The 14,276-nt window shown below is 40.8% G+C and overlaps 1 protein-coding gene across 11 annotated transcripts in view; it reads left to right on the top strand.

Annotated features, from left to right (window-relative positions):
* The window catches only part of LOC129197620 (ephrin type-B receptor 5), an 81,508-nt gene that overhangs the window by 50,500 nt on the left and 16,732 nt on the right, over positions 1-14,276 (top strand). For 10 of the 11 annotated variants that reach the window (XM_054806296.1, XM_054806274.1, XM_054806245.1 and 7 more), the window contains 2 exons: positions 2,450-2,605; positions 4,594-4,932. In XM_054806296.1, the coding sequence (XP_054662271.1) occupies positions 2,450-2,605; positions 4,594-4,932 (495 nt within the window). The remainder of the gene's footprint in view (positions 1-2,449; positions 2,606-4,593; positions 4,933-14,276) is intronic. The other variant, XM_054806324.1, reaches the window with a different exon arrangement.

The following is a 14,276-nucleotide window of genomic DNA, read 5'->3' on the forward strand; positions in this document are numbered from 1 at the left end:
GAATTCTCTTAGCACTACCCCTGTACGGTAAATATCTACAGGGCTAAAGTCTGTATCCTCTACAGATTTCCTTTTAGCATCACATAGACTGCAGGCATTATCATTATCTGTTAATTTTCACTATTGTGACTAGTAGCAAGGTCATTGTCCCACTTGATGTCAGGCTCTAGTGCTGAATGAAGAAAAAGAACCATTCTCCAGGGTCTGTCTTCACAAGTGGAATGAATGTGCCACTAGTTCTAAGCCTTGACAAAATCTTGAGAAGGGGTTTGATGCAAGAAAAAATGGATGAGATAAAACAACTTGTAAGAAAATAAAGATGTTCACATTCAGTTCAGCATTCTCAAATTTGAAATAAATAAGGGAAGATCCCTGAAAGTGGTAAATTTTGGTTGAATGACTATGCAGTGAGTTGGATGAGAACTTCCCATTCATAATACTCATAGTTTCAGTACAGGTGCATTTGCCAAGAAATGTGAAAATTATATTCTTCATCTGTGGCTGTTAGCAGAGCCTTAAACTGAATGAAAGGGATATAATTAATAAAGTGGACAAAATCTTACTTACTTTTTTGTCCATAGGAACATAGGGACAGATCTTTCCATATGAGAATAATTTGATTTTCTGCTGGATAAAGGCCTGAAGGCAAAGGCATATGCAAAATTACAATCTCTTCTTCTCCCTTCCTTTCTCTGACAGTGTATCACACATTGAATGTTGTAATTTTCTGAGTGCTGGGAAGAATTAGTGTTCTCCTATCTAATAGCTATCATTCAGTTTTATTGAAGTCCCTTTTATGGTCTGACCTGTTCCAGGACTTTCCACTCTAATCACAGTACACGTGGAGGTTACACTGCAGCCAAGACGACTTCTGACAGGGAAGATGAAGTAATATAACAGGCATAAAGCTGATGGGACTCCACAGATGTTCTTGGCTGTTATGTCTGGACTATGGCTGTAACCTTTTCAGCTTTGTTCATGTTTGCATACCTGCAGTCCCACAGTATACATCAAAAATTCTGCAATGGGCTTTGAAAACCCAAAGCAAAGGGAATTGAACGCATATGAGAAGAAGGTTAGATAAGCAAGCTACTTTGTTTTTGTGAAGTTATTTATTTGTTAAGAAAGGTGCATCAATGGCCACTCAGCACCTATGTGGGTTAGAAACATTTCCAAATAATTGTTATTGGAGGTGGAAGCCTGTAAGTACGGTATTAATCAGATGGGCTAATTCTGCAGCTTCTGGTGTGGTGTTCCATTTTTGAACATTCATTAGATAGCCTAATTTCGTATTAACACCTGTATACAATATTTTTCTCTTACTCATTTTTCTTTCTTTATATAAATTTTTGCTATCCACAACCCTTTGGATTGTTCTGCTTACGGTAATCACTAGGACAGTTCTTCTGAGTGTGTTCCTTGTGGCTTTTGACATCAAATGCTCATCTGGGGTCTACCTGAAAGTTTCCCGTTCCCTGTAAATGCTCTTTATTGCAAAGTTAACAAACCAAATGTCAGTGCACAAATGAACTTTCACCTGAGTTTGTTAGTCCATAAATCTAAAAGAGCTGTATCTATTTATATAGAAAATCAGCTTTAGAAAACTTACATAAAACTTACATAAAAATTGTAAAAGCTTTATTCTAGCACTTCAATGTAAGATCCAAGCACCTTCTCTTCGGTAATTCAGCATAGCATCTTTGCCAAACCTAGAGCATGCCATACTCCCATATTGTTAATAAGGGGGTTTTTTTCATTTTCTTTCCTTATAGGATGTTTTTTCATTTTCTTTCCTTATAGGATGGATTTCCATCCTTGTTTCAGCTTTTTGCATAAGAATGTTCCTGTGCACTTGCATATTAAATTTGACTAAATTAAGAGGCTTTTATCCATTATCGGGAAGTTTCCAGACCTACGGGACAACAATAGGACTGCCAATCTGAGTGCCTGCTCCTAATTTTGGTCCAAAATCAGCCATGGTAGCTTATATTACTTTAAGCAATGAAGCTGTTAAAGATGGCATAAAAAATCCATTTTTGTGGCTGCGTTGGGTGGGGAGAAGGAGTTGTAGATAGTACCTGTAATTGTTATGGCTATTTCCAGACAGATCACGTGACTATGCTCTTTGGCTTCTCCAATGCTAAAGCTCTTTGAGCAAGTAATGAGAAGACAATTACTTCAGATGGCCAAAGCTGTCTCTGCACTGGTCCTCTTTCATCTGCCAGTGAACCAATTTAAGGACCTATTGTATAGAATAAAATAAACTATTCTGAAATTGCAACTTTAACAATACATGCTCTATAAAGCAACAAACCCAGTAGTAGCTACCCTATGTAATAACTTCTCCCTACAGCAGCAGCACAAGTTAAATGTAAATAAGATTGCATTGTTTCTGGAATCTGAATTAATGAGTTTCCTGGTTTTGCCTCTCTCATTTTCCTCCTCTTAGCCTGTCCCCTTGGTTTCTTTAAAGTATCTGTGGGAGATGACCCCTGCAATCTATGTCCAGCCCACAGCCACGCTCTACTGCCAGGTTCCAGTGAATGTGTGTGTCAGAACCGCTACTATCGATCTGCTTCAGACAGTTCTGATGCTCCCTGCACTGGTAAGTATTTGTATGCAGTGTTTGAAGGCAAGAAGGGCAGTTAATGAGAGAGAATGTGCCTGAATGATTCAGGGGAGTTGCAATTCACCTCTTCTCATGATCTCTGAAATAACCCAAAACTTCCCTTTGCTCCTGCAGTTGACTACAGGGTATATCCACTCACTGAATGTAGATGAGAAAGCAGAAGTGTTCCCACATGCTTTTTTTCAATGTTGATACACTGGTGAAACTGTGTTTTGAGAATACTGGAGTGTGGCAATACTAGATGTGCAGAAATGAAAAAATGTCAAATTTTAGATGACTCATGCAACTTTAAATAAGTCCATTGCAAGTTCACGTACAACTTTTAATGAGAGAACAATATACTAATATCTCATGAAATGCTAAACTCATTTCATACACAGGGTACACTTTGTTCATTGAAGGAGTTAACCAATATTTTCTTCCCTTTATCATTGAAAGTGTGAAGACCATATTTACTACATAGAATTCAAATTCTGCAAATTTTATTTATGGGAAAATAATTAATTTTTCATTGACTTTTTTGTTGCTCTCATCAGTTACAACTTTTCACAATCATTGATTATGAATATTAATATGTCAAGAAATAATAATTAGATAGAGAAAACGAAATAAGGTTAGTGATTACTGCACAGAATCCACCTTCAGCAGCATCAAGAAATCTTTGCTTCACAGGGATTATTGTTCCTGAGCAGTTGTCTATCCTTTGCATTGACTGTGATCAGAATCCTCAGGGAAAACTAGTATGTGATCATGCAATTAAGTACTATACCACAATGCAAATGCTGAGTGGCCCAGTTAAGATCACAAAAGAAAATTTAATTCTGACATTTCCTGATGTACAAATGCTTCATCTTGTCAGTAATACATTTTTTAAACAATCTTCTGTGTGCAATTTTCCAGCATAATGTATTGTTTTAACGACACTTAAAATGTGAGTCCTCAGGGAAATATAGCTATTGGAAATACTCAAATGCTCCAGCAATGAATTGGATTGCAGCCGGAGAGATCCCTCACAAAGATCTCATCCACCTATACTAATAGAGGGTGTCATCCTTTATACTGATCAGTGCTAGACAGAGAAAAGGCTTTGCACATAGTTTTCATCAATATTTCTTGATTACAGTGTAGTGGTGAGAATGAGGATTCTTGGATTTCATTATAGCCTTCACAGGGAAATGTTCTGTAAATAATGTTTTTCTTGCCCATCCCTGTTACTGAGCTCAGCCTCTCTGTCTGTGCCCTTCCAGTCTTGCTTTGTGTCTATGTCCAGGTTTAGCAGTGCAACACTGCTGCTTATTTTTACCTCTCTGAGCTTTTCACTTTCTAGCTGCAGTGTCTTGTTCCATTCTCATCTCTATGCCATCTTCTCACCCTCTGCATTTTCCGCCTTCTCTTCACTGTCTCTGTGCCAGCAGGGAAAGTGTTTGATGCATAGAATGGGCAGTTTTTCAGCTGTCAGAGTTTACTCCCAATGCCATTCAGGAATCTGGCTGGCAGCAGGAATAATCGTAGGGAAACTGATGTTCAGTTTCTTCATTAGATGGAACAGGCTAACCGAAGTCTAAGAGAGTTCAGAGATATTGAGTGACAAAGGAGAGAACAGTAGAGAAATATTTTTACTAAGCTTGTGCAGAATTTAAAATTCCAAAAGCTTGGAATTTCCCTAAACACTGGGTGTTCTTTTAGGGAAAAGTAAAAGTCACACCCTTGAAACAAAGACCCTTCTTGTTAATTTTGTTTCTCTAAAATGTGATAGCACAGTTACTCCTTTGTGTATGTAAATGTATGTTTGATGTAACAAAGAATTTGTTTTTCTTAGCCCTGTTCAGAGAAACAGCTAAAGAGTAAGAATGAGAAGAAAAAGCAACTTGTTCTTCTGTTCTTTTCCCCTGCTTTGTCCTCTCCCCTCCCCCACCTCTTTCCCATTCTTTCATGGGATTTTGATCTTTCATTCTGTCTTCTAGGCGTCCCCTCTGCTCCCCGTGATCTTAGCTATGAAATTGTTGGCTCCAACGTGCTCCTGACCTGGCGCCTCCCCAAGGACCTGGGTGGCCGCAAGGATGTTTTCTTCAATGTCATCTGCAAAGTATGCCCAGCAGGGTCCTCAGGGCCATGCGTGCGCTGTGGGGACAGCGTACAATTTGAACCACGCCAAGTGGGCCTGACAGAAAGTCGTGTGCAAGTCTCCAACCTCTTGGCCCGTGTGCAGTACACCTTTGAGATCCAGGCTGTCAACTTGGTGACTGAATTGAGTTCAGAAGCACCCCACTATGCCACCATCAATGTTAGCACCAGCCAGTCAGGTGAGGAGACCTCTGCATCTGAGTCCCAAAATTTCCACTTCTGTCTCTCATTTGATTTCCTTTTATCTTTTGAATCCTGGAGCTTTGTCATTTTACTTGTGTGTTGTGCCTTTTTTTATCTTGCCCTGCTAGTTCCATGATTTCACTTCTGCCCTTCTCATTCCTGCTTCCTCTGAATGGGCTTTCCTTTTTTTCCCTCTTGGCAGAAAAACTGAGTTTAGCAGCTGATGTGGTTGTATATGGAGAAGAGTTGTTGGGGCAGAAGCTGCCCTAGAGAAGATGACAATGGGAGATGTAGTTCTGTGGATCAGACAGAGCATGTTGCCTCATTGTGCAAGACAGGAGACATAATCAGGGTTTGACGGGGATTTTGTGAGCATCAGCTTGCCACAGCAGCTCTTAGATAGCATTTCCTCATTTCCTCTTCACCTTCTCTATCTCCTACTCTTCTCCATTTCATCTTCTTGTACTTCAATCAGTCTTTCTAGCATTTTTCACCTGTTCACTTTTCTTTTTTGTCTTTTTATGTTTTGAGATACTCTGTTTTTACATTCTTTCTTGTTCCTATACAACACCTTCCATTGTCCTCATTTCATCATAGAATCATAGAATGGTTTGGTTTGGAAGTGACCTTAAAGATCATCTAGTTCCAACCCCTCTGCCATGGGCAGGGACATCCTCCACTAGACCAGGTTACTTAAAGCCCAGTCCAGCTTGACTTTTAACACTTCCAACGATGGGGCATCCACAACTTCTCTGGGCAACCTGCTCCAGTGCCTCACCACACAAATAGTAGAGAATTTTTTCCTTACATCCAATCTAAATCTACCCTCTTTCACTTGAAAACCATTACCCCTTGTCCTATCACTCCATCCCCTTGTAAACAGTCCCTCTCCAGCTTTCTTGTAGGCCCCCTTTAGGTACTGGGAGGCTGCTATAAGGTCTCCCCAGAGCCTTCTCCAGGCTGAACAACCCCAACTGTCTTCATAGAAGAAGTGGTCCAGCACTCTGATCATCTTCATGGCCCTCTTCTGGACTCTCTCCAACAGCTCCACGTCCTTCTTATGTTGTGGGCCCCAGAGCTGGACACAGTATTCCAGGTGAGGTCTCACCAGAGCAGAGCAGAGGGGTAGAATTGCCTTCCTCAAACTGCTGGTCACACTTCTTTTGATGCAGCCCAGGATACAGTTCGCTTTCTGGGCTGCAAGCGCACATTGCTGGCTCATGTTGAGCTTCTCATCCACTAAGTCCTCCTCCTCAGGACTGCTCTCAATCCATTCTCCGCCCAGCCTGTAGTTGTGCTTGGGATTGCCTCGACCCGTGTGCAGGACCTTGCACTTGGCCTTGTTAAACTTCATGCAATGCACATGGGCCCACCTCTCTAGCCTGTCAAGGTCCCTCTGGATAGCATCCCTTCCCTCCAGCGTGTCGACCACACCACACAGCTTGGTGTTGTTAGCAAACTTGCTGAGGGTGCACTTGATCCCACTGTCCATGTCACTGACACTTTCCATGGAAGTGGAAAATAGACAGATAGGCATTGTCTAAAGATGAAGATGTAGTTAAAGATACAGATAGGCACTGTATGACGAGAAGGAATGTGTACAATGATATTTACGCATCACCTAAATATAGATGGCATATGTTAATACTGTGCACTCCTGTGGGTCATAAAAGGATATGAAAACTACAGTTTTTACAATTCCTGGAGAGGTGTTAAATGGTATTTTGACAAAGGCTCCATAAGCAGAGTCACCATTCCTATTTTACTGAAATTGCTCTGGATTCTTCCACATGCCATATATTTTCTTCTGCCTTGTTCTTGCCTTTTCAACCTTGCTGTTCTGATAAGTGGTCTTAGAATATTATTCTCCTGTCAATAGGAAACAAATATTTTAATTTTTTTTTTTGCCTTTAACATGGTATAAATATTAAAATGTGTTGTACAGTTGTATTAAAGGTGTTATGAACCTTGAAACTAAACCGCAGGGATGACTAAACTAAAATACTAATGCCCTGTTTGGGCAGTCAAAGGAAGGGGAGAGATTAAAGAGTTGAAGAGTAGGTGAGACTGATAGATAGCATGCAGAAGGTGTATATATATGGAGGAAAATGGAGAACAAGCAAATTCTGATTTTCTGTGAATATCATAGCAAGGACTGGAGCTGGAGAGAGCCACATGCATACAGGCATAAAATTCTGCTTAATATCAACAGTAAGAGACTGGCCATATGTTGTTCTTTACAAGCATGTATAAGCTGGTATGGAGAGGAATTGTACACAGCTTGTTTAAGAGGATATAATGAGGAGCAAAGTGATGAGGAGGAAAAAGAGGGAGAACAATTTGAGCTGAGTGACAGAAAATGTCTGTAAACACTTAGAGATGTGTAAATGTTAAAAACTCAAACAAATCCCTAATGAGATTCCACAGTGTAGCTGTGGAAACCCCTGCAAAACCGGGCTTTTGTAAAGCTCAAGAGAAATGATTCAAAACCAGATGTGGCATCATGATCTTGGTTAAATCACATCTTTTCCTTTCTGCTTCTGTGCTATGATAAGGAAGGGAATATATATACACCCCAAGTAATTTCCTACTGTTAGCAGATGCCAGGGGTTTGACAATGTCTGTTTCTTCCCTTTGGAACGTTATCTGACAGGCATTGAGTAGCAGAGCATGTACAGGATACCCAGTCCCCTTAAGAGGCTGGCTGCAAGTGGGTGATCAGGTTTTGTTTACAGTAAAAGATATGGTTAGGCAATTTGTATGTTAATTTCAGGCAGTTCCTTTGGCTTCTGCTGGAGACAGGTGGGTGTTCTGTTAACATCCTAAAGAATTCTCTTTCTTCGTGCTTTTCATCTTGGCCTTCTTCATCTATGTCTGAGGTAATTTAATTATCTGCTTCCTTCTCCTGCCTGGAATCACCAAATCTACCCTCTTCTGTTGCTTCTGTTTGACTTTTCTGACCAGTCCTGTTCTTCCAGGTGTCTCTTGGTCTCTCTGGGTGTGTTGGGTATGTTGGGTGTCTCTCTCTAAGGTGCCTGTCTTGTGCACTGAAGCAGTTTCAGGGGAGGCCAACTTTCTTAAATAGCAATGTGTACTGAATGGCTTTTTTCATGGGTTTGTTTTTTTTCTTCTGTGTTCTTCCTCAAGATCGTTAGGAGTGAGCTTGAGATGAGCTATCCTCGATTCATAGTGACAGCTCATACTAACAAGGCCCAGCTTCCTCCATCACGTGGCCTGTCTCATCTATACTCCCTCCCTTCAATCTCTTCAGCAGCTTTTCACTTTAGCATGACTTGTTGTTGTTGTTGTGTTATTATAACAATTATTACTATTATTATACAGAGATGGACATTTCAGGATCTTATGTTCTGAGATAGATAAGGAGGGGACAGGAAGGCATGAAGGGTATAAAAAAAGCAAACTGGAGAAAGACAAGCTTTCAGAATAAATGGCCGTTGCAAAAATTTTCTCTCCATTGAATTAAAGGTGACCAAAGAAAGATTCTCCAGCCCTGCCACTTTCTGAATATTCTGCTTACTCATACATCAGTCAGAGTTCTCTTGCTTCTTCCAGTTGCTGATCCAAAAAATCCTCCTCCCCACCCTCTGCCCCTTTGTTAGAGGTATCTTAGGCAATAATCTGTGCTGGAACAGTTATACTTTTTCTTTTTCCCCTGCTACCTATTCATTCCTCATCTTTGTCTCCAAAACACTGTTCATCTAAGAGTTTGCTTACCCCTAACAGTCTACTAGCCCTAATTCAAAGTATGATAGGATCCTTTGGTTACAAAATCACATTTTTCTGTGGTAGCCTGATTGTGATGGTCCTACTCTTCAGTGACTATGACGACAGAATAAGAAGGGCTGGCACTGTAAAACTTCCTTTAATATAGTAAGACTTAACCTTCTATAATAAAAAGCACCTGAAATCTGTTTGGATAGTAAGAGTATGACATGCAAATATGATATGCAAATTACCAGAAGGAAGAACTGCCTGGAGATGAGCCAAGAGATAAGGGAATTGCTCACAGCTCAGGTTTGAAGTGCTGAGGGTGAATACCTAAAGAAGTGTCAGGATATATAGAAAGATGTTGGGAGGCTGTTGCAGATAGCATGAACTGCATGAGGAAAGGCTATTATGTAATTGTAGTGGAGTTATGGTTCTTCACAGAGGGGAACCTGACGCACACAAAAAAGCAAGGAACTTGAAATCCAACCATATTATTATTTTTTAAAAAAATAATTTTACTAAAGTTTTAATGATTATTTTAGCATCTTCAAGTGTACTTATCAGGGCAAACAAATAATCTCATGTCCCAGGACAGAAGTCAGTTTTTCATTTAAAGGATTGTGAAAAAACATTCTCTGTGCATAGCAGTAAGTACCTGTCCATTTTTTTTCCTACACCTTCCACTGAAGCATGTAGTAATGTCTGTTGCCAGAGACACGCCAATGAACTTATTAATTCAGGCAGTTGTTACATTCCTAGAAAGAAGTGGAAGAGATAAAGACAGCAGAGACTCAAATGTTGGAGCAAATCTATGCAGACTTCTAAAAGCAAGTAGATTTCTTTTAACTGAATCCAGACATTATGAGAGCTAATGGACTTATGAGAGCTATTGGGCATATGTGAGGATAAAGGTTATGTGACCAGGTGGCCTTGTACCTGTGAAAAGATATGTGGCACCCTTCTACATCAGTTGGATTCAGAGCAGTGGGACCTGGCAATACCAAAAATCTGTAGATCTGCAGAAATGAAAGATAGACAGTCTGAAGGCTTATATAAGAGGCTGAATGGGGACAAGGAGAGTTATGGGTAATGGCCAGGAAATTTAAAAGGACCTGACAAGATTTTCAGGTGGTGTGAGAACAGGAAAAGAATTAAATGCCAAGCATGATTATGAGATTATGAAGGGAAATGGATGAGTTGCTTGAAGATGTTTGCTTTTCCAAAGAGAGACAAAAGAGTCCAGTAGACTTAGCTGGCAAGAGCAGGGACACAGGCAAGGCATTTTCTTTATCAAAACAGGAAAGGAATAAAAAGAGGACTGTCAAAAGCTACATACTACTGTGTTTTATCAGGCTAAATCCAGCAGGTAAAGCAAGTGGAGTGTAAGCTGTGTGGTCATTGTCCTCTGGATGAACTACATTCATTTTCAAAGTAACAAGCTGTTTGTTTATTTATGATCTAATTGCCAACCCTAAGCACTCGCCAAAGGTCCCTAAGAATTTAACTGTATTGTTTTCTTCTTACGTAAGAGCAACGAAAATACTCTTAAGGTTTAATTTTTTCCTTAGTGACATTTGCCAGCTTTGCCATCTTCAGCAGATTTGCCCAGTTATGACTGGGACTTAATAAAAATTTCTATGGTCCCTCCACAAAAAGAAACTCTTCCAGTTTTTCTCTTTACTATGCCCTATCTCTGCAGCATGAGCAGAGAATGAATGTGCTTGTTTTGACATTTCAGGTTTCAGCAACTGTTTAAATGAAGACAGAAGCTTTTTGAGCAAGTAGAAATAGGAAGTGCATAGTAAAACATGGCACCTTGTGGCATAAAGGATTTTTTCCTGTTTATTAGGGAGTGGAACCCCTACACAAAAAGTAGTAATAATAGAGGTAAGGGAAGTGAAAACAACTAATTTGCCTTTCTAAAGCACTCTTCATCCACAGGAAATAAAGTACAAGGTTATGACAGAAAACAAACCAAGATATTTTTAAAGGATTTTCAGGTATTTAGAGAAAGTGTCAGAAATAAATTGAAATCTATGTAAAAGACATAGGACATTTTCAGAATAAAGATATTAAACCTGTAAAGAAGGGAATTCCCATACTGTATTCAACCTGATCTTGATGATATGTGTGGAACAAAGCTAGGGTCTTCAAGCCATTTGCTTAGAATATGAAGGTAATAGGATACCTGAAGATGTAACGAAGGAGAAACAAGAATGTTAGAGTGGAAGATTTGGAGCTAGTATTAGAGAATATAGAGGCATATTAGAGAACATTAAAGGCATAGCTGAGGTTGATCAAACCATATGAAATATAACGAGAGAGACACTGGATGCCATCAGAAGCTTATGAGGTGAGACAGAAGGGGAAGAAAACCCATAAATAACTAGAAAGAACACACAGGCCCTGGCAGGGTTTAGTTTGAAACCAAATTAATCCTCAAACAGGGTCACCTTGAGCAGGTTGCCCACAACCACATCCAGAAAACTTTTGCATATGTCCAAGGCTGGAGACTCCACAACCCCTCTGGGTAACCTGCTCTGGTGCTCGGTCACCCTTATGGTAAAAAGTGTTTCCTTGTGTTTAGGGGGAGCCTCCTGTGTTTAAGTTTGTGCCCATTGCATCTGGGCACCACTGAAAAGAGCCTGTCTCCGTCCTCTTTGCATCCTCCCTTTGAGTATTTGTGTACATTCATGAAATCTCGGGCAGCCTTCCCTTCTCCAGGCTGAACAGTCCCAGCAATCCCAGCCTCTCCTCAGAGGAGAGGAGAGGAGAGGAGAGGAGAGGAGAGGAGAGGAGAGGAGAGGGGAGGGGAGGGGAGGGGAGGGGAGGGGAGGGGAGGGGAGGGGAGGGGAGAGGAGAGGAGAGGAGAGGAGAGGAGAGGAGAGAGGAGAGGAGAGGAGAGGAGAGGAGAGGAGAGGAGAGGAGAGGAGAGGAGAGGAGAGGAGAGGAGAGGAGCAGAGGAGAGGAGAGGAGAGGAGAGGAGAGGAGAAGAGAGGAGAGGAGAGGAGAGGAGAGAGAAGAGAGAAGAGAGAGAGAGAGAGAGAGAGAAGAGAGAAGAGAGAGAGAAGAGAAGAGAAGAGAAGAGAAGAAGAGAAGAGAAGAGAAGAGAAGAGAAGAGAAGAGAGAAGAGAAGAGAAGAGAAGAGAAGAGAAGAGAAGAGAAGAGAAGAGAAGAGAAGAGAAGAGAAGAGAAGAGAAGAGAAGAGGAGTTGAGTTCCTTTGGAAGGGACCTACAGAGATCATCTATTCCAACTGCCCAGATTGGATTGAATCAGTCCGTGTGATTTCATCTGTCATTAGACACAGACCTAGCGTATCTCCATTTATAAATCTCATACGAAAAGTGACAAATCAATATAGAACTGGACACCTGTATCCATGAAACAAGCTCTGAAAGCAATGTTCTGTTATAAACATTTTTAATAGTCAGCATGCATACAAAGGAAAATACTCCTCTAGCACTTCTGTGGCAGCAGAAGTAGGGTAGTTTGGGTGTTGTCTTAAGACATAAAACCTTGAACTTTATAATTCCTAATTCATTAACACTGGGATAGTGTCATGGTTTAGCCCCAGCTGGCAACTCAGCCCCATGCAGCTGATCGCTCACTCCCCACCCTGGTGGGATGGGGAAGAGAATCGGAAGAGTGAAAGTGAGAAATCTCATGGGCTGAGATAGACAGTTGAATAGGTAAAGCAAAAGCCACACACACAAGCAAAGCAAGACAAGGAATTCATTCACCACTTCCCATCAGCAGGCAGGTGTTCAGCCATCTCCAGGAAAGCAGGACTCCATCATGCGTAGCAGTTACTTGGGAAGACAAACGCCATCACTCTGAACGTCGCTGCCCTCCCATCCTTCCTCTTCCCCAAGCCCCTTATAAGCTGAGCATGATGTCATATGGTATGGAATGTGCCAGTAAAGGAGAGGGAAACAATCAACAACAGTACTGATAACAGATATTCGCAATGGGTGATAACAAAGAACAATTTACCGATCCGACGACCAACCGACCAGACGCTTAGCCTGTCCCAGAGCCACACCGAACCCGCCCCTGCCCGACTAGCCCCCTTTTATGGTGAGCATGATGTCACATGGTATGGAATAGCCCCCGGCCAGCTTGGCTCACCTGTCCTGGCTCTTTGTGAAATTAACTCTATCCTTGCCAGAACCAGGACATTATATAACGTCCTGGCTCTTTGTGAAATTAACTCTATCCTTGCCAGAACCAGGACAATTATCAACACTGTTTTCAGCACAAATCCAAAACATAGCCCCATACTAGCTACTATGAAGAAAATTAACTCTGTCTCAGCTATAACCAGGACAGAGAGTAACTTTACCATACACTTCTGACATGAAATATATACTTATTCCACCCACAAATAGGTTCACATTTCACATCACCTTAGTATGAAATTTTTCAAAGGAGAAATCTAGATGTCTCTTTTACTTGAAGTGGTAGGAGAGCTCCCTGGCCAGTGTTTCATAAGTTTTGTCCTTAAAAGAGAGGCAAACACATGTATCAAAATCTGAACTCTGTCTCAGAGAAGTAGATTAAAGACAACTGGTCTTGCATTGATTCATAGCTATTTTTATTACTGAACATTTTTACCGGTTCAGGCTTTTGTCTTAAGTAGTATCTGCTTATTAGATACGTATCACTGAAATTACTATTTTTAATACAGCAGACTGCATTATCCTGGACATCCCCACCACCACCACCCGATTACCCTGAGTGATGGACATACCTGGATAATAGGGACATTCTAGAATGCTGCGGCGCATGGTCAAGAGATACACACAGTGTAACTCTGGGTAAAGCCACTCCAGTGATTTTTTTTCTTATGTTTCCCAACATTTCTAATTCCACTACTTGTAACCTGCTTCTGCATATGCCCACCTGAGTAGAGTACCATTTATCATCATTGTTCTGGTGCAGATTTTGTTGTGCCTAAATGTACTATGCACAGTGCCAGCTCAGGTCTTTGTACCATTGGCAAAAAATAACCTGTTGATGGGTAGCTGAAAATTGATAGTACATATTAACATCAGAATGGATATGTTTTAATTAAAATGCAGGTCAAATGTTGCTAGTTGACTTTGAGTGTTCTTTCTAAGTAGGGAAAAAATTGTGGATTGGGAAGAGATGAGAAGAGTGTGAAGAATAACTTGGAGGTGGGAAGGAGAGAAATGAAAAGAGATGGGAGGGTAGGATTGGAGGGGAGATTTAACTCTGATCATTCTGCAAAATCTTCATTCAAAACTAGAAGGAAGGGGGCTCTTTCCTGGCAGTGTAGCTGTGTATTTAGGTTTGTACCTCTCCCTGTGTGTGCTTTATGTCCCATCAGAAGGAAGTTGAACTTTTCACAACATTAAAATATAGCAGAATCTGTCTTGATCAAATGTTAACTGACCAATCATCCCATTCTCCTCACATTATCATTTGAATACAATGTTCATTTTTGTCTTAAATGCTACATATGGTCTTGGTTAATTGCTGTCTTCCATCCTTATTGCAACATTGTCATTAGCAGGTGAAGTAGTTGTGCAATCTTGTTTGAAAGACAAGCAATTGTAAGAAATAAAATGAGTAAGGATGAGAAAAAGC

Source organism: Grus americana, chromosome 1, assembly GCF_028858705.1.
Source record: "Grus americana isolate bGruAme1 chromosome 1, bGruAme1.mat, whole genome shotgun sequence".
Classification (NCBI taxonomy): Eukaryota; Metazoa; Chordata; class Aves; order Gruiformes; family Gruidae; genus Grus; species Grus americana.